At 41.1% G+C, this 27,281-nt stretch overlaps 1 protein-coding gene across 1 annotated transcript in view; it reads right to left on the bottom strand.

Moving 5' to 3' along the window:
- LOC126394237 (proprotein convertase subtilisin/kexin type 5-like) overlaps positions 1-27,281 on the bottom strand; it is a 95,424-nt gene that overhangs the window by 67,451 nt on the left and 692 nt on the right. Inside the window, exons 2-8 of the mRNA XM_050050941.1 lie at positions 26,163-26,306; positions 23,611-23,687; positions 17,520-17,608; positions 16,196-16,368; positions 11,414-11,626; positions 8,063-8,163; positions 28-131 (exon numbers count right to left, since the gene is read on the bottom strand). Of these exons, the coding sequence (XP_049906898.1) occupies positions 28-131; positions 8,063-8,163; positions 11,414-11,626; positions 16,196-16,368; positions 17,520-17,608; positions 23,611-23,687; positions 26,163-26,306 (901 nt within the window). The remainder of the gene's footprint in view (positions 1-27; positions 132-8,062; positions 8,164-11,413; positions 11,627-16,195; positions 16,369-17,519; positions 17,609-23,610; positions 23,688-26,162; positions 26,307-27,281) is intronic.

The raw sequence follows: 27,281 nt of genomic DNA, 5'->3' as shown, positions 1-27,281 counted from the left end.
TGTGTGTGTGTGTGTGTGTGTGTGTACCGTTGTATCCAGCAGCATTGGTCTTCCAGTCAGGGGCGCTGAGATGTCCGGCTCTGGAGGTCTTTACAATTATGTGCTGCACATCTCTCCATGTTAAAAGAGGACTGTTGGGAAAAAATGAACACACCAACACATTAATATATTTATTGTAAAATATCTGTGGACCAAGGAGTAGGAACACATAACAGAGCAGGAACTAAATAAATAAATAAGTGATATAAAGACCTGCTTTCCTATGCACATACTTAAACAGTCCTACGCATACATTTCAACAAACACAGATACGACAAGGTCAAGCAGCACTGATGATGTAAATACAGGAATGATGATGAGAAATATGTTTTGAATTATGCATTTGCTTTGAAAAGAAAAGCAGAACATGGAGAGAAAAAACAAAGGACTAAAATGGGAGAATGGACAGTAAAACGTGGAGAGATTTCTTCCTCATGGGAGTAAATTCACAACACAACATGGGGGAGGGCTGGTGGATTAAAGAGGAGCATAAAAAGTTTAGGATAAAAGAGGAAGGAGATTAAAAAACAAAGCGCATGGACGAAGAACGCAGATGAAATGTAAAGCAAGGTAAATAAAACACAGTATTATATACAGTAGGTGGAAGATTACTGAGAGAGAAAATTACAGAGAGGCAAAGACGGAGCCCATAGATGCCCATTCACCCGTCCCTCGCTTCTCAGATCTCACGTGAGATCCATTACGAGATGGCAGCCATGTGCCTCAGCCGCTTTGATGTCCAAATGCTACATTAAAAAGGAAAAACCAGGAAGAAGTGGGTCACCAAGTTTCCTGGGATTCCCTTCCATCTCATATGCCGTCCAGATGCTCCATTCCCTCCCCTCATGTCACTCCCTCACCATCTGAGACCTCCAGAATCTGCACTACTCTCAATCAGTCGACCTAAAACAAACATTTAAGGTTTGCAACCCAACATTTTGAAATTTAAGAAGATATGATGTGAGAGGGAGACAGAGAGTGACAGGCGGCGAAATGAGTCTGACCTGAACACACTGTGCCTTTGCCCGTTGAGCCGCTTGCATAAGAGCAGGTTCTCTCACATCTTACTGTGATCTCTTAAACCAAAAATGCACTTAAAAATCCTCAACATCTGGGAGACGTCTCAGCATCACACATTTAGCTGCTGACTTTCAGAGATTACGGTCAAAAGCCTCCTTCGCATATGCACTTTATCCTGTAAATGTTCTGTCAATTTTATTTATCTATGTCAGGGAGTAGCACTTCTGGGCTGTGGACGGGGTTCATCAAGGCCATGCTTGGTTTTGTAAGTCGCTAGGTTTTCTGTATTTTTATCTTTAATATTTTCTTCTTTGCATATATTGCATTACATATTTTATGGCTTTAATGTAAAACAAATTGCATTTACTTGTAATGAAAAGAGCTGTACATAAAATGCTTTATCTTTTTCCCTGATGTCACATGAGTTATGTGGAGTTGCACACATGGTGAGAGAAAAATAAATAATCTAGGAAATAAACATGTGTTAAAGAGTCAGATCTTTCCCATATTCAACAATCCCAGATTGACAGATGCTGAGTATTGCTGCCTTACATAGATATCTGAAGCCAGCTACATTTAGAGGTTTGGTGTGATTTTATTCATTAGCCGAGTCAAGTTACAGAACCACATTTGGATTAGTCAGTCGGACATGTGTGATGAGATCCTGAAGTTTCTGACCTTCAGGACACAAGGATTTATTTTTTTTATTTTTTTTTGGATTCCCAAACTTTTGCACACTACAAGACAATGTGTGCCGGCTGTCCCCACTGACCTGTCCTATTTGCCACAGGCCAGCCATCATAACAAAATCCAAATCATAGTTGGTATTTTAATTCCAACCATTTAATTTGTAGTTTTACTTAGAGAGCAGAAAAATTCAGCTATGCAGAGAGCTGGCCATCAATCTCTCACAGCACGGAAGAATATGTAAACGTTTCACATTAGCTGTCCATCAGGCATTTAAAGCAAAGTAATTAAATGTATCTAATGGAGTGTTCGGTCAGCCGTTTTGCAGTTATCAGGTTAACATTCAAAACACACCCTGACACACCAAGCCCAAAGTCGGCAGGTGGTCAGTGCTGGGCTGTCAGTAAGGGTGCTTTCAAACCTGCCCTGTTTGGTTCGGTTCAATTGAACTCAAGTTCATTTGCCCCCTAACTGCAGTTTGTTTGGGAAAGTGTGAACAGAGCAATCGCACTCAGGTGCGCATCAAAACAACCGGATTGAGACCTTCTTGAAGAGGTCGTCTTGATCTGGTTACAAATGAACTCTGGTGTGGTTCGTTTGTGCTGAGAACGTGTTCCGACCTGGATCTGAACCAACTGCAGTCACATGACACATTGGTTGGGTTAAACATGAGCATGTTACAGTCCTGGAGGATTATTAATGTGCACCTCCTCCTGTACTGCCTTAATATGCACATTCAGCACATCCAATGCATCAAAACATTGTTTTCTAGTTGGAGCCGCGCCTCGTTTTCAAACTGTATGGTTTGACTAAAATGAAAAATGACAGCAATATAGTCCACGATGACCAGCACTAAAATCAGCCTGCGTAGTTGTCCCTCCATTGTGACATTAGAAAGTGTCGCATTTATCTTGCAAGTAGTGTTGCAAGGTATACCGGTACTAAAATAGTACCGCGGTACTAGAGTATTCCAAACGGTACTATACTGCATTTGCAAACTGTATGGTTTGACTAAAATGAAAAATGACAGCAATATAGTCCACGATGACCAGCACTAAAAAAAAATAGTACCGCGGTACTAGAGTATTCCAAACGGTACTATACTGCATTTGGAAAATACCGGTACTTTGAAATTGATTCAATTCATTAATTTAGTTAATTTATTTTACTTTTTCATTTATGCACACAAACACCTTTCTTGTTCCTATTGGAGCACAGATTGTGCAAGTGGTGTGTATGACAACACCTGTATCAACATCCGCAGCTGGCGCGCGTGAAAAAAGACAAGAGAAAGTCTGCCTCGCAAAGGGAGACAACACGAGACAACACAAACTTGGTGGAACATTTGAGTTACCAAACCGTGACATCCATACCGAGGTATTTACCGAACCATGATTTTTTTGGTACCGTTACACCCCTACTATTTATTGTTCTAAAGGTTTGTATCCAAAAGGACTTTTCCTTAGGAAAAGTACCGAACAGTATCGAAAAGTATCGAAATTCATATTGGTATTGGTACCGAAACAAAGATTTTGGTATCGTGACAACACTACTTGCAAGTGTACTCTTCTTCAACGTTTTGTTGACTTCCTGGATTTTTCCCACATGGCAATTCTGACCAATCAAGAGCAGCTGTCTCACACAAGCATTTTATCTGGTCTGCTTGTAAATGCTGCCGTGAGAACACAAACCAACTCTAGGCAATTATGCAACTTTGTAACAAAATTAGTCCCTGATTCGGACCAAAGCAAGCGAACTCTTGGTCTTGAAGCACCCTGAGTGTCTGTCACCCTGGTTTTTGAGGTGCGCCCCGCAACATTCTTCCTACTCGGCCCTTGTTGCCTGTTTTTGACACTTCAGCGCATTGAATTGGCAACAGAGACAGTGGAGCGTGTTGGTGAATGAAATCACCCTGATTGGCAGTTCAACTCAGCGAACATAGAGAGAAACTTAAGTGCGGATTGTAAACAAATGGCGAAAGTCAGGAGGTCATGACTTTGAAATAAACTTGTTAAAGTAGGTAAGATTATGTTTTTAGCCACTGAGCTCTTTAGCAGAAACTGTTCATATTTGTCTGTGTTATTGTTTGCTAGCATACAGTAAATATAGTTTGGTCTTTCAACATCAGGTTGTGTTGTTAATGTGCTAACTGGCTAACAAACAAGTGCCTTGAATCTTTTAATGAATGAATACAGACTACCTTCGCCTGCTGCTATGGACAGCTATTTCCTTTCACGCAGGCACAGAACGTACATGCTAGTTGGTCATTGGTTGTGGTCTTTGCGGTGTGTTCGAGTGCAACTTTTTGGCTAAGACACAGGCAACGTGAGCCGACGCAACAGTCGGACTTTGTGGCCACTAGTTCTCTGATGTCTGTTTGGTGTGTCTGAGCCTTACGAGATGAGATCGGGATAAAACAAAGAAAAGAAATACTGGATGGAAAGAAAGTTTTGTCTTTTTATGGGAGGCCCTGCTTGCAGTGAAACCGCAGTACCATATCACTGTGATGCCCAGAATAAAACAGTAGCTAAGATACTAACAGGCTGTCACATGTTTAAAATTCACTAGCAGCCTCAATGAGCACACACTTGTCTAATCCAACTGAAAAACACACAACTAAACAGCTGAAAATAAAATATCAAGTAAAAAATAATTAAAGGATGGTAGCACAGATAAGTGCCATGAAAAGTTGGATTCATTAATGTTCAGATCAATATTAATAGGCTTAGCTGCCACTGTGTAATTATGGTTTCATAAATGTTTTATGGTCATTAATTAAAAGTGACTTTGGCATCGTTATCTAGGCCACGACAGCCTCCCCATAAACAAGCCAATACTAATTAATGGAGTAGCTCGCATACTGGGGAAAACCAGCAGCAAATCAGTATGTGTAATATAGGTTTCTCTGCATGCTTTTAAGTGTAATCATGGATGAAAACACACATCTGTAGAGAGAATGCAAAAAGGGAAGGGAAGGAGGAAAATGAAAAGGCAAAAAGCCAAAATTTTCACTAGTCCATCTCACCTTGGTTCAAAATGTTACACATCAAACTAAAATTTGCCTCTCTAACTTGAACTTTAAAGCCAATGACCCTGTCCCTGCTTTGGTTGCTTAAAACCTCCCAGTAGATGAGATTCTTATGGTAGGTTATCCTTGCTTATTTCTTGTTTATCCTCCTAATTTCCTCACTGAAGTCTCCTGTCTCCACGTTCACTCTCTTTTCCATCTCTCCACTTCCAAGGACAAAAGGAAAGGGGAAAGAAATAAAAGTTTCTGAAGCTCTAAAACATCACCGCCGCTTGCCGTGCTAGACTCGAGCCCATAAAGAGATAAATCATGTGCTGACTTAAAACATCTTAAACTTGGCAAAGTCTACAGAGAGCGGAGCATGGGACAGTTTTCTGAAGCAACATGTTCCAATCCACTCTCATACCGAGACCTCACAACAGAGAGTTTAAAGAAGTCTAGCGCAATGGCGTCTTGACAAGTTTATCACAGAGACTGCTCGCTTTCATTCACCAGATAAGAGCAGATATGATCAGTATGCCACAGAATTTGTCTAAACTCTTTCTGTCTTTTGCTTTCATCCTCTGTTTGCCTGCGTGTGCATGCATGCAAGTTTATCCATGTGAGAAAGTGAAAAAAGGAAAGAAAGAATGAAAGAGAGTGTTTGCCTTGGAGGAGGGAAAAAAAGACCATCGTGACAGTGGTGGAGGCACAGCACGCATGACAGAGAGGAGGTGAGAGGTAGCAGAAGAGAAGAAAGCAGGCAGGCAAGAAGCAGTGTGTGATAATCTTGTTGAGGAAACAGGCTTATGTGCCCAGCACTGCCAGAAAACCGAGAATATTTTCTACTGGGAGGATTTGGATTGGATTATCCAGGTTAAATGAAGTGACCTCAGCTAACTGAGCTGCTCAACATGTGATGATGGGGTAAAGCCCAATTCAGAGTCTCCGCACCTGCACTGCACTCTTTCCGATTAACGAATTTATCACAAATAAAGCACATCGACCGTTTTCAAAGAGGGGGGTAGGGACAGGGGGACATCCGCTGTGTCTCACACAGACAGAAACCAGGGCATCTAGACGGCACAAGGGCAGGACAGGACTTTGAAACTGACTGAAAATAAACTGCTTTTAAAATCTGTCTTTCTTACTTTTCTCATCTTTGAAAGTGCCAACTTTGAAATTGGCACTCCTGTCCCCTCTAGCAGAAATGTTTGGCATGAAAGCACCTGGCCCCAAAATGTCTGTGGGTAGCCCTGCTTTTTGCAGAAAGCATGAAATTCTGTCACCAAGGACATCTTCAAACCAAGATCTAAATGGTTTATATGTTTAAAAGCAACAAAACAGGACAGTTAATAATAATGATGACATCGTTATACAGGTGATTGTGTTATAAGAAGCATATCTCAAGACAACCATCTGTGATACATCACAGTTTTTATATGGATAAATATAAGAGGGGAACAGATTTATCAGTTTGGCTGATTAATCAGTGCCGACAGGACGCTTCACAAACTATGTTATTGATGGAACTTGGCTCCAATAGTTCAACCAGTCACGTGAGAATGTACACCGACCAGAGCCAAAAAGGGGAGGGCTGTGTTAAATGATCAATGGGTACAGCTCCATAGAAAGCAGGTCTCCTCTGCTTTGTGAGTCTGCCCAAGTGTATTGTTTCTTTTAACAGCCAGCTAAAGACACACCTGTTTAGACCGGCGTTTGGGTAACTTGTGTGCACCAGAGCTGTATTTTCCCAAGTTTTGTGTATTATTGTTGTGTGGTGTGAATTCTTCTTTCTTTCTTCTTTCTTGTGTGTGCAAATAGTTTTGCTTGACATGCTTGACCTTTTCATGTAGTCACTTTGGTCTCTAGGATTACTTCTTATTGTATATTGGCCTTGTGAAGCATTTTGTGACTTATGTCTGCCAAAAGCGAAATATAAATTAAATAAATTTGACTTACTTACTTACTTATTGTTCTTCATTTTAACATGTATTTACATAAAGTTTTGTAGGTAAACAGACACTGTTAGACACTGTCAAACTTCTTCCACAGTGGTGGGGGGGATATTGGCTTTTTCCTATTCCCTATTTCCTATTAAAATGGCATTTAAAATTCCCCTATCTGTCGACCTCTAGAAAATATACCCTTAAAACATACAGTAATCATATTCTATATCTATTCATTATTTTATAAAGAGCCCTCTGTTTTATAGACAGCTGACATGAAACACTGTGTACCAAAGTGCCATCATTAGAACAGCCATAAACTGGCAGAACAGTTCAGAGTTCACATGTCTGCAGTAAAAGACACAAACACGCTTGTCTCAGAATCCCAAGACTACATTGTGATTTGTGTGAATGTCACTGAGGACATGGTACTGCAATATATTATAATATCAAGTCATATGTCCCAACTCCGTTAACACTACACTATGTACACACTTCAGCTATATATAGTTGTCACTACTCACGTGCTTAATTCTGTTAAAGTTCAAGCACAGTTCACCACTGATAGCGCGTCTCTACACCTGAGTGCCTGAGTGTACCAAAACTCCCCAAAAACATTTTCAAAGGTGCACTAGAGGCCAGGATTCATCAACAAACTTCCTCTACGAAGAAAAATGGTTTGTCTGTCACATCAACACACTGTCCACTATTGATTTTGGCCTGACATCCAGAATAACAGTTTAATATCAACAGCCTAAGACTCCCTTCATTCAGCATTTCAATTTTAACATCTGCTGATATTTGTGACCCTAAGACCTGCTTTGGCTGAACCAGAAGGAGTCCTACATTAATACGACCTTTCAAGAAGGCATCCCTCTCAGCTGCAGATGTAGAATCAGTAAATGTAAATACATCACGACATAGAGGCAGGTTAATTGCATGTAAGTGCTGAAACTCTGAATTGACCGGATGCAGGTGTATAATGTACTATGGTGAGATAATGTGCTCTAACCATTACATTCTCTAGCCCACCATCCAGAAGTACATTTACATTTGTTGTGCTGCTCACACTAAAAGCAAGAAGCTGATCTGTGAGCACGCATGTCCTGCAGGAGTGTCTCTTCCTCTGAAGACCTGTATGTCTCCTCACAAATGTTGCTGGGATTAACTGACTTAAACAAAGACAGCATTTTCCAAGTATTTAAATGCATGTCCACGCTGACTTGACAATGATGCATTTGTGAGAAAACGCTTCACGTGTTCCCCTCGGAGATCAATGAGGCCAGAGGACAAGAGGGCATTAGGAGGTAAGCAAGGGACAAAGGGATGAAGCGAAGGGATGAGGTTAAGTGGATCTTACTTTGCCTCCAGGGCCAGAGCAATAATGGCAGCAGCCATGGGAGCCGAGGCCGACGTCCCCGTGTGACTGTCTGTACATCGATGTCTCAGGTCTGTTGTGATCTGCAGATATAGGAGAGGAAAAGGAGAGTGAAGTTACACAGGGGATAAAAGAGAAACAAAGAGGAATGAAGACAGAAAAAAGTGAGCAGGGAAGAGATGGGAAAAGAAGGAAGGGAAGAGTCAAAGACGATATTCAGAGGAAAACAGATGAAGAAGCAGAGGAGTCGACGGTTACAGGAGGAGTGAAGTGAAGGAAGAGCGGAAAAACAGTGACAGGCAGGAGGAGAGGAAGAAAGACACAGACAGACAGAGATTGAAGTCATGAGGATCAGGAGGATTTAGACACACCTGAAACTCCTGAAACTCACATTCCAGCTTTGATACACAGCCTCACTACAGATAACATACACAGATGCTCACACACACACACACAAGTAAACATATCAGTGGTTTTCCCCAAGAATTCAAGAAATCAATCCAACCCCCAAGGAGAAGGCAAGGACGGAGAATAAAGAAGGTATAAAAAGTAGTAAAACATGTTGTTAAAGCGCTGTATGTTCACTTTGATTGTATGGACTTTAGACAGCCAACTAGTCAGACAGCTTGACAGTCAGTTAGCCAAGAAAAGCTTGGCTAACTTCCAGCCTGAGCCCTCATCAAAGGACCTTTCCTGGACCAAAAAGTTTGAGGGATTATCCGACGACACACACACACACACACACACACACACACACACACACACACACACACACAGAATCCGAAATGGTTTACTAAGAAGTGAAAGTGGTCCAACAGCATTTAGCAGACAGGACAGTGTGTGCTCAAGTAGATTAGACTGACATTCAGATATATGAGGTTCTACTGTAAGTGTACAAAGCCGGAGGGAAACTGGCGAGAATGTGTGTGTGTGTGTGCCTGTCCGTAGCATCAGTCTGAGGAATGTAGTAAGACGCTGCCAGACAAGCTAGCTCACAGTGGACAACTGTCACTGTCCGTCCCAGTGGATCATGGGATTGATTTGGGTCAAACCAGGCCACACCACTGTAGCCACAAGCAAGCACACACCGACAAGGGCAAGTTAATGCCAAAAGCATCATGCTCTGTTCTTAAAGGGATAGTTCGGAATTTTTTGAAGTTGGCTTGTCTGAGGTACTTCTCTATATACAGTGTATTAAGGCCCAGACAAACCAAAGTGACATCAGAGAACTAGTGGCAGCGAAGGACGACTGTTGCATCTGCTCACGTTGCCAAAAGCTACACCTGAATGTACCATAAAGACTACAGCCAATGACCAACTAGCATGTACATTCTGCACCTGTGTGAGAGGAAATAACTCTTCATACAAGCAGGCGGAGGTAGTCTGTATTCACCCTAAAAAACAGGGAAACTGGAAGAGCGTCAGGACAGATTGAAGACGCAAGTTCGTCAGTTAGCACATTAACAACACAAACCGATGTTGAAAGAAAAAACCATATTAACCCTGCGCCAATGCACAATAGCACAATTGCAAACCCTTTCTGCTGAAGAGCTCAATGGCTAAAAACATAAGTATACCTAATACAACATGTTTGTTTCAGTCTTACACCCTCTTGACTGCATTTGTTTGTTTTCTTCACTTCCATCTCTCTTTACTGAGCTAAACTGCAAATCAGTGACTTAATTCACAGATGGGCTCCGCCATCTCAGAGATTCAACATGCCGAATTAGCCAAAAAAGAAGCCGACAAAGGTGGTGCAAATGGTGGCGAGACACACTGCAAAAACTTGGGTGACAGATGCTCACCGATGGCCTGACATTGACCGATAGCCAGTCTCTGGGCTTGACCTACAGTAGATGGCGGTCGAGAGGCGGTCGAGAGGCAGGCAGGTGTACCAAGCTAAGCAATGTACTGCTGTGGATGGGGGCAGCAACAAAACATATTTTTGCCAGCTAAAAAGAAAATGTCACCTCTAAAGCCCAGTTCAGACCAAAGATTCTTGACGAGACAAGTTGAAACGTGCAACTACTTGCACGTTGTTCTGCAATCTTCTAAAAACCTGCTGGTTCACACCAATGCAACTAGATGAGGCGGTGTATCATCTCTATGCCACAACTCTCTGTACTTCCTTTCTGATTTCCAGCTTTTCAGGATTATTTTGCAGCTACCCACTATCCGACACTGAAGGAAACAGATGGTTCGGTGGGGACGGAGCACCTTCTGCAGCAGGCAAACACACCATCTGCAGTCATTTTGACTTGACCAGTAGACTTCACTACAAGCTGAACGTTCCTTACATTCTAAAACCAGCCAACAGCGATTTGACCAGCGAGTTGCAGGTGACTCCATCAGCCAACTGTAGTGGAGCTCAAACCGGCCAGTTCACACTGCTGCAACCTTCTAAAACGATTTCGTCTTGTCACGAATCATTGGGGGACTGGGCATTAAACACTACTTTACCCTGCTGTCAGACAGCTCTTTCTGATGGCGAACTAAAGCATATCAACGCTTTCTTAAAAGCCACCAGACTCCTTTGACAAAAAAAGTAATTTTACCTCCAAGAACACGGGAGTTGCTCATCTACCGCTGCCTCGAACAGTTAGTTTGTATCATTGTCTGACTTGAGTTTTCTAATCCTTCTAGGATTCACACAGACACAAAAGAATGCCGATCAAGACAACAGTAGATCAGCAACTCCCTGTTCTGTGAAGTATAACTGCTGTTTTTGTCAAAGGGTCTGGTGGCTTTGAAGAAAGCATAAATAATGGCTTCACTTCCCTGTCAGAAAAGGCTGTCTGATGGCAAGGTAAAGCAGTGCAAACATTCTCATTATGGTGCCCACTTAAACTGAGATTGATTTGATCTGTCTGCTTCTCCAAACTGAGGGTGTGCTGACTGACATCTGCTGTAGGTAATACACTGACGATGGATAAGAACCTCATACAACCCCACCTCAAAAAATTTGAACTATCCCTTTAGCCGAATTTATATATTGGGCGTGCAAATGTTTACATTCTTTTAAGCAACTAATCAAAACATGGTCAGTATCCAATGTAAATTAATGGTTATCTAAGGCAGGGAGACAAACCTTGGCAAATCTTTGTGGTTCATGTCACACATTTAAAGATGGAAAACAGAAATCTTGTCCAAATTGCAATTAAGCACAAAACACCATGCTATAATTTGGACATCAGTGAAGAAGGAAAGAGCATTCTGGCTCTGCAGTAAAATTAGGCCATGGGTTCTTGTACTCCTTTCAAGAGTGAATGTGCTCTAGTGTGTGTGTGTGTGTGTGTGTACATGTGCGTGTTTGCAAGCAGCAGCAGTTCTTACAATTTTCCGGTCGTAGTTCTCTCCGCTGCTGTAGGTGGTGGTCAGTGTGGACGAGCATTCCTCCAGGTACCACGGCTTGCGTCCGCTCTCGGCTGTGCTGGAGATTGAGATGGTGTAGATAGAGTTGGTGTAGCCGTCACAGGAGCAATGGTCTCTGCTGCGCCCGCCGTTGCCTGATGCCCACACGAAGATGGAGCCACGGCCCTTCCTCCCCTGACAGGAAAAGATGCAGAGAGGATACAGTAAGAGGCTGCAGAGTTGTCTTAAAGGTAATTACTCCTCACCAGACTTTATTTTGGCTTAGGTTTTTAATGTTCTGTTAATGTCTGTCAGAAAGCACAGTATCAGGTTCTGTGTTCAGTGCACAGATATCACTGTATAAAGAAGATCAGCGAATGAAAGAGCTGGAGATGATCAGTAGGTAGCAGAGACTATGTAAATCCTCAGCGGTCCTGTGAGCATCTGGCAACAGATCTGATGTGATTTGATCCAAGTTCAGTAATCATAATGTTTCGACTGGGCAAAATATAGTGGTGATTTTTTTTCCTTTGAAAAGTTGACAATGCGCAGTGCCATGCTGTGTTAGTGAGGTTTTTAAATGTTGGACTGAGGTGAATCTCCATCTCTCCTGACATCAGTAAAACAGCAGCAGAGAGACAAGTTCATTTACTGATTGACATCAGACGTAATGTATAACTAGAACCAGTCCTGTCATATGAATTAGTAATAAGTCAGATACAGGACGTTACTTTAAAAGATGTTTGGTATGAAAGTAGTGCACTTTTTATTGCATCATATCTGATGCTTGAATTTAGCTGTGTTTTTTTTTTAAATTAATTTTCAGCAGGACGAGTGTTATTTTTTATTTTTGAGGGTAAGAGCTGAATCGTCTTTTAAATCTCATCTCACGGCCATTTTCTAAATTTTAACCCTGCATTTACTCGTTTATCTTAACTCATGTTGTGCTATTTGCTGCTTAGTCTGAAAATACTGAATAAAAAAAAACATTGTGTCATATCCTTGATGTTGGGACCTTGTGTACTCTGTTCCATTATTATTTATCTTGTCAGTACAGTACATGTTTGTCTGCTTTGCTCAATCTTGGTAAGTTTGTAGCTTGATTGGATCATTGCTTCTCATCAGTCACACACCAATCGCAGCCCATTCTCACAACAAGGCGGTCCATTTAAATATGGCCTCCTACTCACTAATCCCTGCCACACCAATGCTGCCACACACTGCTGCAGCTGCTTCTTCCACCCCAGCCTCCACCCTCCAAATTCAGGGTCCAAACATGGCTTAAAGGTTAAATGGGTATTTTATGTCTTGCTTTAAGCCCACTTTTGTATGACCTGGGGGGTTTTATGCATTGAGTGGAGCCATCAGCGCCAAGCAAGACTCTATTTCCATTTGTTGCTTTTAATGGTTAAATCTATGACAAGAGTGTTCCTGACTGACTGCACATGTTCCAGCTTTAGTTTTTAATAGGGCTGCACAATATACAAAAAAAAAAATCTAATTGCCATTGGTTTGACAGTGATAATTTGACTGCAAAATAAGTCACGATTTTAGTGGGAATGGTATGCTAATTTTTGCATTTTATTTTCACTGAAAAAATGACATATAAAAATGTAACAAACATGTCTGCTCCCTTATATCTGGAACATGATTTGCAGGCTGGGGTATCTCTGTATCATTACAATGCTTCTTTGCTATTGCTATGTTGTGGCACATTATACCTTTACCAAAGAAATGCAGCTCATGCAATTTGGATATTTCATTGGCCATACTGCCCTTATTATTTCAACTAGTTTTAACAATGATTCTTAGTGCATGTTTTGCATTTCACCACGTTTAGGCTGAACACTGCACACATATGGACATTCGTTATGTCTGAGGCATGTTGCATGAGCAGCCAGGCAGCTGTTTAGTATTCAAATCTAGCTATCCAGAAGAGGTTAGACAGCATATTGAAAAAAAATCATCCCAGATGTATTCAGAGGACCTTACTAATTGAGAGGCCATGGCCAGCTCAGAGTGTGAATAAAGACATCAATTCATTTACTAATGGAGTATTCAGTCTCAATTATTTTTAAGTGGAGACCTTCTCAAGCCAAATGGCTTTTACTATTCAATTGTTCTTCCAAAATTGGCAGAGTTGAAAATGATCTAAACACAGGCCTGGTGGAGACACACTGAGCCAGTTACAGTGCCGGTGATGACTGACCGAGTTGTGAAGGCAAAGTTCAGCCAGGAGTCAGCAAAAAAAGACATCTGATGAACTGACCGACACTGCGATTCGCCCTGTTTGTCAAGACAGACTCTCCAACAACATTCATGCACACACACACACACACACACAGATAAAAAACAGAGTGGAGTTCTTCAAAAGGGGGATTCTGTCAGGCAGCGATAAGCGAGTGGAGCCCCTCTGAGTGAGAGGGGGATCAGACAGGAGCAAACGCTGACAGATGAGAGCGATGGAGAGCGCTTTGAAAGAAAGGAAGGGACAAAGAATGAGAGGTGGGAGGAAACGGTGAGTAGAGAGCACGAAGGGGACATGAGGATGAAGGAGAGGAGAGGGGTGAAACAATGCAGAACTGATGGACAGTGATCATCATCAAGAGTTTGAAATGGTGCCTATGTGATTTATTGGTCAGAAGAAATGCCAATTAATGAACGTGTCGCATCATAAAGTTCATCATTAACAACTTTAATGATTGATTACTTCATCTAGCAAAGATGCTGAACATCAACAGGTTTTTAGCTTTCATCTACTTTAGTGCAATATTATTCTTCAATATCATGATCACCTGTCAATGTAGAGCAATATCATTTTCTCTGTCATGTGCAATACTAGTTTTCGTTGTTATATCAAATTCAATATAACAATATAACCACCATTCTAGTTCATTTTAAGTAACTCTTGTACTATTCATACTCCTACTGTTTCTCTATTAGAAACTGGTTTTTGTTTTCGCTCCTAGAAAACACTTCTATCTTGTATATTTGTTATTTTGCTAAATATTGAACACTGTATTGTTATAAAACTGTGTGACTCTAACCCGGGGAACCTACTGGTTGTGAATTGTTAAAATTGTGGTCACTGTAATTTGAACCGTTCTCTGGCGTTAATTATTCTTAATTTTAATTTATCCCGAATTTCCTTTGGGATAAATTAAGTTCTACTGAATTGAATTGTCTTCTCTAATAATATATTATTGTGAATTAAATATATTACATTTTGCACTGTGGAGCAACAAAACAAAAAAGCTGCTGCTGTCATCTTGGCTTTAGAAAATTGATGAGTATTAATTAAATGTTAGGGCTGCACAGCTAATTGAAGTATTATCAAAATCGCAATACGGCCAAGAGCAATATCCAAATCACAAGAGCTGCAATTTTTTGATAAAGGTGATGTGTCACATATAAATGAAGCATTGTGGCACTACAGAGATGCCCTGGCCTACAAATCATATACCAGACGTAAGGGAACATGCTTGTTTGATACAGACATCATCATCATGTTTATGTTTTTTCAGTGAAAATAAAATGCAAAAATTACCATTCCCACTAAAATCCTGACTCTTATGGCAATTGCAACTTCTGTCAAAATAATCTGTGTGATTTTTTTTTTTTTGCATATCATGCAGCTCTACAAATATCAGAAAATAGTGATTGATCAGCGATGAAAATAATCTTCAGTTGTAGTACTAAAATGTCCTGAAACCAGAAAAAAAGCACAGATAGAGCTTCAATGAAGACATATTTTGAAGGATATCACTGTTTGAATTAAAAGCTATTTCCACACAGACAGGGTCAGCCTAATCAGAAACACCTATGAGAGGAAAATGTTGTGCATAGGCAACAAGCGCACACACAGTTTCCCTTCAGTTTTCCACACATACAGCAACACAAGCCGAGTACAACTCTCTCCACAGCTGTCAGTGGTATCTCTAACACCTCAGCTCTCTGTGATAAACTGTCTCTTCAGAGTGTCACACAGGTACATGTTACACCCACAAGCATGTCATCTCCACTCAGCTTCACAAACACACACTCACACACACACTCACAACAGCAGGAGGGCATGCAAGCGCATACACATGCCCAACTCGTACCAGCTGGACAGATATCTCCCTCACCTCTGTCATCTTAAAAGGCCAGCCTGTCAGGAGCAACGGGGACTCTCTTCTGCTCACACTCCCTATGTGTCCATCCTTTTTTCCTCTCTTTCTCTTCTCTTTTTTGTACCATGCCACAGGCACTCAGCCTTGAAGTCAAAGTTTTTGCTTTCTGTCTCTCTGTCTCACCTCCTCAGAGGTCTACATCTGCTTAACCAAATGGCAAAAAGCCAGTCGTAGCAAACTTTGTAAATGTGTAGATGTATGTGTGTGTGTGTGAGACGTGACCACTAAATGACTTCACCCCTCTTAACCTCTGTTAGAGCTTTTCCACTCCACTCAGCCAACAACATGGCAGCAGCTTGTCGTTATGCAAAATAAGCTATGAATATGTAAATGAATATATGCTAATAGGCCAGGGCAGCTCTCTAATGTCCGGAGGAGCTTCACAGGTAGAGATAGCCAGCTAGGACTTTCGGATATGAGTATATGAGAGTGAAACACACACACACACACACACATATCTGCTAGTGTGTGTTTGTGTGTTTATATCTTTTCTCAACATATGAATACCAATGTCAAAGTCTTGGCTGAGCATCTGAGCACATGTTCACTTGTACATTGATCTGCATGTGTATACATGAGTGCATGTGCCCACCATGCGGATGCCGTTCTCGAAGGCCTGCCTGGCCAGAGACGCTGGTCCATCCACAGTCTTTCCATCATCATCAGGTCCCCAGCTGGCACTGTAGATGTCAATGTGCTGTGGCTGGAGGCTCAAAGACTTAGCTTCCACCATATCTGTTACATCGCCATCCAGCATTCGCACACCTAACACACAAACACAGAAATAATACGTGCACTGGTTAAATCTCTGTCCTGTGAATTTCCACAGAACTGGCTGGATAACGATATACATTAGGCAGCCAGTCCAGCTGCTTAATGTCCTGTCATCATAACAATAATGAATTAAACACAGGCAAATCAAGTCATTAATTAGGCTAATCTACACATTAATTAGCAAGTATTTCCATGTCAGCTTTTCCCACATAACACCTGGTTGTCTTGGTTAAACTCTGTATCTTCAAGCATTAGAAGTTATGTTTTAAAATGTATACTAAGCAGGATTTTCCTGAAAAAAACAAACATGTGGTCTCATACAGAAGTAATCCCTCTCAACCATCACTTATAACCCATAAGAAGCGTGTGGCACTGTATTTATCTGCCTTTATATTTTAATTTTTTTCTTCTTTGCTGTTTTCAGGATGTTCCCGGGCATAGCAACCAGGTGGCAGACCATAGGCAGCACTCATCCTAGAGGGAGCAACGAAAAACGGGGACAAACTGCTAACTTTTGTGTCTTTATTTTCCTTGCCTTTTTGTCAGGCTTGGAGGTTTTTGTGGGTTTGTGAACACAGCCCAGGGGTGGATAATTGATCAGTTGATCCAATCAGAGCCGATCAGATCAGATCGATGGACGAGAGAAGCAGCTGTTTGTGAGGGGAAAGCAAACTTTTAGACCCAGTGCAATGAATGGTTAAGTTTTGTTTTCACTATGCCTGACGTTCTGTGCCCAGAGTACGCTCTAAGCTCCTAGAATGTGGTGCAATGAATAACCAAACAGTGTATATATTCCAACAGCGCTCCTTATGAACAGTCCTGCACAAAATATAGAAAATCAAAATGTGGCGGCAGATGTTTTAATTTTGCCGGACCGCCACAAATATATGAATGTGTGGGAAACCCTGCACACTGTTCCTTTGATGTAATAGTTTTGCTCCCCTTTAATATGCAAATGTTTATAAGAATGAAAGTGTGTAGAAGTAGTCAGACAACACCATGATGATATCATGGTGTGTGGGACAATAAGCACATGATCAGTCAGTGACACAAAGACAAACCTAAAACACAGAGTTTATTTTTGTTAAAGCAGGTTGGAGGAATAATTCTACAGTGTCAGAAACTAGACAAATGTCACTCACCTCCTATTCTGGCATTGTAGGCAATTCCCACAATGCAGTGGGAGTTGTTTGCGGCTGCAGCAACTTCACCCGCACACCGCGTCCCGTGTCTGAGGAAAGAGCGGGAATGAGCAGCTTACTACACAACTCTGGGACACACGTGTATACACAAGCAGGAGAGCACACACAAACTACCAGATAAACACGCAGCTTTTGAAGTGGAGAGCAAGGACACTTACACGTAAACACACGTTTTCACAGATAAATGTGAGCATTCCTGTTGATGCAATCTTAAACAAAACTGTTTAAGAGTAATAAGTGTTACAAATGTCGCAAACACTATAAATATTTCTACAGTCCTTGCTTTTAACCAGAAACCCTAACAGAGAACGGAAGAGGAGGTAGTTTAACATTTGTAACGCTGTCACGACAAATATGTTTGGAGTTCCTCAGTGCCAGTGGTCCATAGATGAGTGAACACACACAAAATGAGGCACAGTGTTTGACAGCATCCACACGCACACAGACAGACACACCAAAACAAAAATAGCTGAAACAATGTCCAACATCAGTGATTAGATAAGACTACTCATACTTCTTTCAGCAACTAAAACACACATACACACACACACACACAAACACACACCAGGGTAACATTCCACCAGTGGTGACAATCGGCCCGGGTCAGCAACCAGCGTAAACAAACATAAGTATGTTTGCGTCCGCCGCCTCCTCAAAAACACCACTTCCTGGATCGGCACAAACACACTCGCGCACACACGCACCTCCTGCCGAGAACATCTGCATCATAACACCCCCCGGAAACAGCTCTGACCGCTGCCATGGAAACCCAGCATCTAGCTATCCAAACCCCCGGGGAAGACACGGGGAAGTTTTAAAGTCCAGGGAAGCACTCAGACTGAGGGAAATCTGTTTCACGGTAACTTGATAATTTCAACACTAACAACATGATCAAAGGTTTTTAAAAAAAAAAAAAAAAAAAAGAAAAGAAATACTGAAGCATCACCATCCTCACTCACTTAGGGTGTAAACGGAAACATTCATGCTTAGCAACTCCATCAAAAAAGGTCATCCTTCTCATTTCTTTCTACAAGCCTTCTATTGAATAAAATAAAAACGCTCGTGAGTAGAAATTCTATACCTCACACTTCACATTTATTCACCCACAATCTGTCCTCCACTGCCCTCTACACTTGTATAATAAAAAACAAAACATACTCCTCCAGGTTTCGACCACTTTCCTTTAACTTATCATGAAATTAGTGGAGTGTTTTTCAACCTTTCTTCCCACCTGACAAAATGACTTTTGCCTGACCTTTCTGCGCTGCCTACATAGTATTAAAGCTGCGTGGGGAGAAGGATTTCTATATCCACAAAGTAAAGACACTTGAAGCCTAATCAGAGCAGCACAAACAAGTACAAAATACTTTGTCATACTGGGAAATATGCTTTTTCTCTTTCTTGCCTAGAGTTGACTGACATTCCTCCTCTTGTCTGCACAGTAAATGTGGCGCTACCTTCAGCAGTCCGTTAGCTTTGCTTAGCATAAAGATTGGAAAAAAGAGGGAAACCTTTAGCCAGGCTTTGTTAAGAGGAAAGAAAATTATGACACAAGAGAGGGAAAGGCGGAGAGACACTGCACTGATGACGGGAGAGCCTGGAACCGTGATTAATCTGAGCAGCACGCATGGGAATGAATTATAGTACAATGTATTTCTCTCTTTTTTTCTGATGGTCTGAATAAGCAAGAAAGTCACCAAGCTGGCAACACTTGATGCCAAGCTAGCTTGACGCAGAGTGGCAGCGATTATTTAGCCAGTGGGACACACACCAGAGCCCTGTTTCCACCGCGCAGTACAGTGCAGTACGCTTTTTTACGTTTCCACTGTGAAAAGTTGCGGATGGTACCAATGGAACCGTTTCGTACTGTTCCCATTTTTGGTCCCCCCCCTCTGTTGGGGTACCTAGCACACAGATCTGGTACTAAAAGGTGGAGCTGTGAACACTGCAGTCTGTTGATTGGTCAATAGAGGTTGGGTTTGAGGCTCATGTAACCACTGTTCATACTGTGGAGAGTTTTATTACTAAACTGTAACTATAAAATGAAAGGATGTTTTGCTGCCTCTTGCAGCAGCTGTAGTCTGAGAAAAATAATTCACTAGGCTGACTGCCAGTAACTTTTAAGGTGGAACGTTTACTTGTAATGTTACTCAATGCACAAGTTGATGACGTGAATCAATCAACACACCTTAAATTTCACTGTGACAACTTTGACCATTACTTTAGTTTTTATATGACGTACAATTTAAGTAATGAGTGGATCTTCAAGCGTTAATATACAGTATATTATTTGGCCGGGTTATGTGAACAGGCATATATCCCAATCCTCACTGAGAAAAAAAAAAAAGCGTTGCGGAGTGTCGTTTCTGTTAACTACAGCAACACTAAACCTCCAAGCTTGTCTCAGAGACTGCATGCACAAACCCGCTGTTTTTAAATATCCCATGGAGAGAGACTCTCATTGCAGCCTGTTCTATTTTGTTCTGAAAATGCTGGCGTGCAACCCCGTTCTGTGGACGATAAACGAGGTGCAGACTGATAGGAAGGAATACAGTGAGTGCCGGACAGAGCAGTGAGTGACAACAACCCCACCCACATTTAAGAGTACTGTTTGCAGTGGAAATACTAGGGTCTAGGTACCATGTCTGAGGGTTACTTTTGGTTCCAAAGGTACCATACCGAAAGTGTTTGGTGGAAATGGGGCTATGCACTAAAATGCGTGTGCGGCCTGGCCGGCTACCACAACAAAGAACAGAGAAGCTCCGATTACGAGACACACAGAGGTAAATGACTTCACTCTCTGCTCAGGATGCAATTTCTCCACTATATCTTTACAAATCCCATGGTTATTTGCTGCTATATTAAAACTCTGAACATCAAATACAGCACCTTTAGTCAACAACACCTCTGATGACTTGTGCTCAAGATATCTGACTTCAACAGGATTCTGGCTTTTTAGATATCGGAGCATCATTTCTATGTTTCAAAACTGAAAATGCATGAAAGGCATATCCCGTTTAAGTATCAGATGTGACGGCCCTTGTATCAATGTGGAAACCGCCTTTTTATCCTTTGTAAAGAATGACCTCACAAGTTTTCAGCAAAGTGAACACAAATGAAACTGTGTGGGTTTAAGTATAACATATCAAATGGCTGCAAATCAGTGATAGGCCCCTTTGTCACAGTTAATGAGCCAAACTGCTGGCTCCCTCTTTCAAAACGCTTCAACAGTCTTCACTCAGTTCACTTCACTCCACTAATCCATAAAATCGTCTGTCTGGCTGTCTCTCCAGTCTTTGTGTTTGCCTGTTTTTTCCATTTTCTACACATCTGTGTCACAGTCACTCAGGGATCTCTCTGTGTTTCATCCAGGACCATATAATGTTTGTGCAGCGGATAATAGTCAGTTGGAACAATACACACTCACACACAGCAATCATTCAAATGCAAACACGTACTTTTTAACTTTCTGAAAGTTTCAAAGGATACAGCCACTTAAGCTCACATTTAACTCTCTGTGGTACAGGTAATTTTTTATAGTTGTGTGTTTTGCCACTACTTCAACTAGCACAGTAAATATGTTCAGGCTTACTATAATTTCAGATTTTTAAAATACAGCTTCAGTTTATTTTTCGTAGTTTTCAGTGTCTGTTTACTTGTCATTTTCTCAGACAGGTTTTTAATATGGCAGGCCACAGATGCACATTAACTGTTCCCACTTCCTAGATCTATTTGGAGACCGATATTAAAAACTACAGTTACATTTTCTCTAAATTGCTTTGTGTTACAGAGTGGTAACAATGAGAGTTATAGGTTGAGTGTGTTGGATTTAATGGCTTCCACTGATGTATAAAGAGAAATGGATACAGCATTGGAGACATGGTGCTGTTCAAACCTATGGAAGTTGCTCATTGGGCCATAAAGACAAAAAAGTTCAACTGCCGCGTTTAAAACGACTCGGATGTTCAGCACTGCTTTCGCACTGTATGGCCAGTAGAGCAGGCTCCTTCCGGTTTAGTGCTGCACTTAAATACGGATACAATTATTCAAATGGAACAAATTCTGATAGGGAAATAAGTCATTTTCCGGGGGTTGTAACACTCAGAAAAATGTATTGATGTATGATTTCCAGATGTGTCATTTGCTATGCAAGTCTGCGAGGAAAAGTTTTCTTGGGCCACAGAGCTTTACATGAAAGATGTTCCTGGGGTCTAAGGCAATCTAACGGTGAGGTTGCAGATTGCAACCAACTGCAACTTCTCCTGTGTGCCATTAGGGGTGTAACAATCCATCGATCTGGATCAATATATCGATTAAACGATCAGTGATACAATGTCATCGATGCAAAGTGAAACCATCACTCATATCATCATCTTTAGGACGCGCATTTATTTTGAAAGTCTGTGTCACCATCAAATAGGGGCAGGCAAATGGCAAGCATCCATGCGAAGGACAAAGAGGATATTGTTGTTTACTCTGGAATAAACAACAATCAATCATATCAATCGCAGGAATCGAAATCATATCGTGGCAGACTTTGTTATATTGGCAAATATCGTATTCTTGTCCAAAGAATCGATATAATATCGTATTGTGATGAAACTGGTGATTTACACCCCTAATAGATATGAACATTATATTCCATTTCTAACAATATATCCCCCTAAATCCTACACACTGGACCTTTATAAGGGGTTATAGCAGAAATCAATCTGCAAGAAAATGAAGAGCTTTGTCATCTACAGAATCTGAAGATGTGCAAGTAAATCTGCTCGTTTCAAATGGCAGGTGAAGAAACCCAAAATTCCCAAAGCACAAACACTACATTACAAAACTGTCAGGACACTCTGTGACCACTTTCTGTCATTTTAACAAAAGGACATCTGACTCAGACATAACAGGAATTTCCACAATTTGATTTGTCATATTGTCCTTTTAAATCTGTGGTGGGCAGGATGGGTTATCTGTGGACAACATTTAAAAGTCTGCAAACACAAGACTGATTCACTGGTAAAGCAATAGATGCTGGTGCATCTAAATGTGTTACTTCTTACTTGCCTTTAGTCCTGCTTACATCCAAAGCGCAGCTGTTAGCACTGCTTGTACACACAGACAACAACAGGTTAAAATCCACAAGAATTATGTCATTCTTGTTGCTATACAACACATAGTTTGACAACAATCCACAGTTTGCCAGATGTAGCTAAAGTTAGCGTTGAGAGTCTGTGTGTTTCTTGCCTTTCGGGCAGGATGACCAGTTTTAACTTGCCGGCCACCACACGCCAAACTTTTAAATCTATTCCATTAGACTCACTATTCCCATGGGAGACATGACCTCTGTGTTTTGATTAAACTAAAATTAACTCCAGTCTGTAAATCCCATAGGATAATTTCTTGGACCAAGAATAGTAATATGAAAAGTCAAAGAGGAAGAACCAGATTTCTGTCCACACACACACAACATCACAGGCAACTATGAATTCAGCCTTAAAAGGAAACCAGCTCATTAAGCTGCATCTGTAGGCCTCATGTCTCTTTAAGACAATGCATTACCAGCAGGGACTGAGATGCTGCCAAGGCACTTGGGCTGCTGCAGCCAAACACACACAAACACACACACACAAACACACACACACACACCAAAAATCACTCACTAAGCCAAACTGGCACAAGACAAGTGCCTGGACAAGCAAGCCTCTCTTTTTTTCCTCTTACACACTCACACTTGCATGTGCACTTGCACACACATACACACACCAATTCTTCCAAACAGAAAAACCACAACCCTCCCACAAATGTCACAATCAAATACAATAATGTAACTCATCGCACCCACAACAAGGTCAGGGCTCAGCAAACACAAACATATTGAGGCTAAGAGCTTCTGGTGAAAATCAATCAGGAAAACACACAGAAGAACGTCTGACTGACTGTGACCCTGAAACACTAAAAGACAAATCCTAATTTTCACTCTAACAATTAAAATAAAGTTTCTCTCTCATTAGATCTGGTTTAGATTTGTTTTTCTTACTTGTTCTCGTTGGTTGCGTCGTATCGGGGCATGGGGTCCATGTCGTTGCCGTTGACGTCAAAGCTGGCTTGAGGGTCCTGCAGGAGACACAGAGGTCAAAACAAGTACATCAAACACCAAAATGACAGTTGCAATAATGATCAGGGGAGAGAAAACATCCAGCAGGTAAATTCATTAGAAAGGTATGTCCAACACTACCCGTGTGTGTATGTGTGTGTCTAAGTGATAGACCTGTGGAACATCAAGCAGCCTCTCTAGCCCAATCAAACGGTTCACATTAGCATCACACACAACAGTTTTGTAAATCGAATGCAATCAGAGCAAACTCAATCTGCTGCGCTTTCACCCTTCGGCACAAACAAATCCAGGCATTAAGAGTAGCTAATAACAGCAGCGCAGGCACTGTCAAACAGGGTGTGAATCATTTAATCTGCACAGTTGATTGATGGCCTTACCTGCCGCCTCAGGCCAAGAAGTTGCTCTAACTGTCTGGCCTTGGTCTGACTGAGGTAAACATACCTCAGCATGCACATCAAGTATGTAACTACACACAAATAAACATGTACACACCACATAACTGCACACACACAGGTCTGAGGGAGCTCTCCGCCGAAGTGTAATCCATGACGCATGATTATGTGAGGCATATTACCATTAGTATTGCAATCTGGTTGATTATCTGATTTCTGCAAAGTGATTTCACGCTTTCTGTAACATTGCTTAGTTACATGCAACAAATATTTCCTACTTACAAGATCTAATTTCTGTTGTATAATCATAATCATCTCTGATTTGAATTTATCTCATGATCTGAATACCTCTTCCTAGGGCTGTACTGAATAAGCTCCATTCATAACATTGAGATTCTAAACCAACACTGAAATACAGCACTTTTGTTTTTGTTTTTTTTGCTAGTCTATTCATTCTGCTTGAATCTAATACCCCTGCAAAGCTGCGGATAAAGATTTGGCTACTCAAAAATAGTATTATTCTATTTGTACAATTAGTTCCAGTGGCAGCTGCTTAGGATTTTTTGTGACTCAAACATTTCCAATAACTCCAGAACTCTGTTAAGTCTACAAATCAAAATTTTTGGAGTGAAGATTAGGGCTGCCCCCTGAAAGTCGAAAACTCGAGTAATCAGTCAGAGATCTCTCTGTCGAGCAGTTGTTTTTTAATTGTCAGTTAGTGTGCAGTGTACTTCTGGAGACGTTTCGCTCTCCAGATTGAGCAGCAGCATAAGCGCTCCTCGCTTTCAGGCTGCTCTCCCGTACAGGCAGCTGCAGACACAGACCCAGGGTGAGTCCAAGTAATATGAAGGCAGCTGCCCGGCTTTGCCCGGTCACGCTCTGAGATAAAGTTATCTTCTGCCTTCTGCTTAGAAGTGGTGAATTTTACAGCTCACAGCAACTTTGTACGATATAGCGTCTGGCATTTGTTTGATATCTAGTGTTGGCAAAAAATATTGTTGCACATTTCCAATCCGTCGTTAGCGTAGTTAGCACGCATTAGCTCACAGGCCTAACATGGATTGTTTTCTAAATTACGTGAATGTCACAGTCACCCTGAACATCTCACTGAACCCCATTCAAACTTTCAAAATCTTTAACGAATAGGCTACTCAAATATTTGTAATGAACAGCCAAATCCAATTAAACAGACACTATGCTAAGTTGGGTTCAGCCCTAAAAAATGTAGATGTAATCATTTCCAAAATTTCCAACATGTGTTTATGTAACTAAATACTGTGTTTCAATCCATATTTGTTGCTGTTCAGCCATTCAAAAACAACATTTTCACTTTGGTCAAAAAACTGTATGCACCTGTATTAATGAGGCTGCACCATAAATTACATTTATTCATTCATTCAAAAAAAAAGAAAAAGAAAAAGTAACTCATTTAATCCGATGAATCACATTATTCAAAATGATGTTTTGTTTGAGGATTTTCTTTTTCTTTTCTAGGGTGATGATGTCATAAAATATGAAAACTTGAAATATTAAAAGATGACAGCTCCAGTTAAGTGGAATAACAGCTTGGCCGGTGCGTTGGGAATTTATATTCCAGAAAATCTAAAAGATCTAGTGAAGATAAATTACGAGTGTAAATAGAAATTAAAAAAGTTTTACAACCTTGGAGAGGGAAATTTCTGTCATTACAAGGAAAGATTACATTGATTAATAATCTCAGAATTCTTCAGATCATTTATCTCTTAATGGCATCTCCCTCCCCGGAGGGATCCTTCTTAAAACGTTATAAACAAAAAAATGACATTTGGTACAACCCTACGTTTTTGCACAAAAAAGACCATTACTGTTGAAATATTCCCAATCAGACATCTATATTCCTGTTATGCATGTGGCTTTTTAATCCTGAATCAGACACACTTACAGCCACACACACAAAAGCAGGTTACATAAACATTTCTTTACCTCCCCAAACCTCACACACAGACATACACAAATTAACACTGACGACTGAAGACTCCAACATGCACAGACACACACACTGCCGCTCATAGCCGCCCTACACCCGCATACATACACACTCACGTAGTTCTGAAAGAGGTCTGGGTGGTTCCTCTCGATGCCGTCATCTAGTATCGTGACCACCACATCTTTACCCGTGTAGCCTCTCTTCCATGCCCCCATGATGTTCATGTCCGACTGGCAGTTATGGACATCGTCATTACAGTGCTGGAGAGACGGTGGCAGGAGGTGTGATGAAGGAGAGAGGAGGGGGAAAAACCAAACAAACACATCAGCTTCTTGCACATGCACTTTAACTTTACGAGTGTGCTCGCATAATGAAATTCTCAACTTAACTTACAGCAAGTGTGATCGGTTTTTCATACAGAGGCACAGTCACATGCAAACACGTCCAAACAAGTCAAGTTACAAAGTGTATGAAAAAGTGAAATCGCAGGCAGCTTAGTTAAACCGTAACATCGTATGTCTTAATTTACTCTTGCTCAGCTGGCTCTCAACCCGTCACGACACATGTAAATGTTGCTTTGAGTGATTCAATATCCTTTACTGTAAATGTTTTTCAAAAGCACTGCATGTGCCACGAGTTGTTTTTTGTTTGCCTGCCAAACAGACACATAGATACCAAAAATACATCTGACTTTTATGCAGATTTTTCATCTGTCTTTTTGCTACAGAACTAAACTTCTCACAAGTCACTATAATCCAATTTATATCTGACAAAGTGTATGTAGCTTCAATGTGATTCAAAGTCCCATCTGGGTCACTGATACTGCCTAATCTTATGTCTTTTAATCTATTTTAAATTAGATACGTAAATATACAGATGGAAAAACTGATAAAAACATGATAGCAATGTTTGACTCGAGTAATCTTTTATTTCCAGGTAAACCTGAAAAACACACACGAAGGTCACAGAGTTCTGTTCTAAAGCTAAAAAAATATGTTTAAAATCTCTGGTCAAAGTATGAGCACTTATCTGCACTGAGTTAACAACTGACAGAGCAGAGGACACTGAACCACACACACACACACAAATACATAACTAAAAGAGCAATGATCTGAGGGTGTAAACACTCGTGATAAGCCTGCCAATCTCTGCAATGTGAATTGGACCATACTGCGTGTGTGTGTGTGTGTTTCTGTGCTCAGGCGTGCATGACACTGCCGATCTCAGAGAAACGT

The sequence above is a fragment of the Epinephelus moara genome, chromosome 8, assembly GCF_006386435.1.
Source record: "Epinephelus moara isolate mb chromosome 8, YSFRI_EMoa_1.0, whole genome shotgun sequence".
Lineage (NCBI taxonomy): Eukaryota > Metazoa > Chordata > Actinopteri > Perciformes > Serranidae > Epinephelus > Epinephelus moara.
Note: the sequence above shows the minus strand (reverse complement) of the source record. Positions and strands in the feature narration are given on the sequence as shown.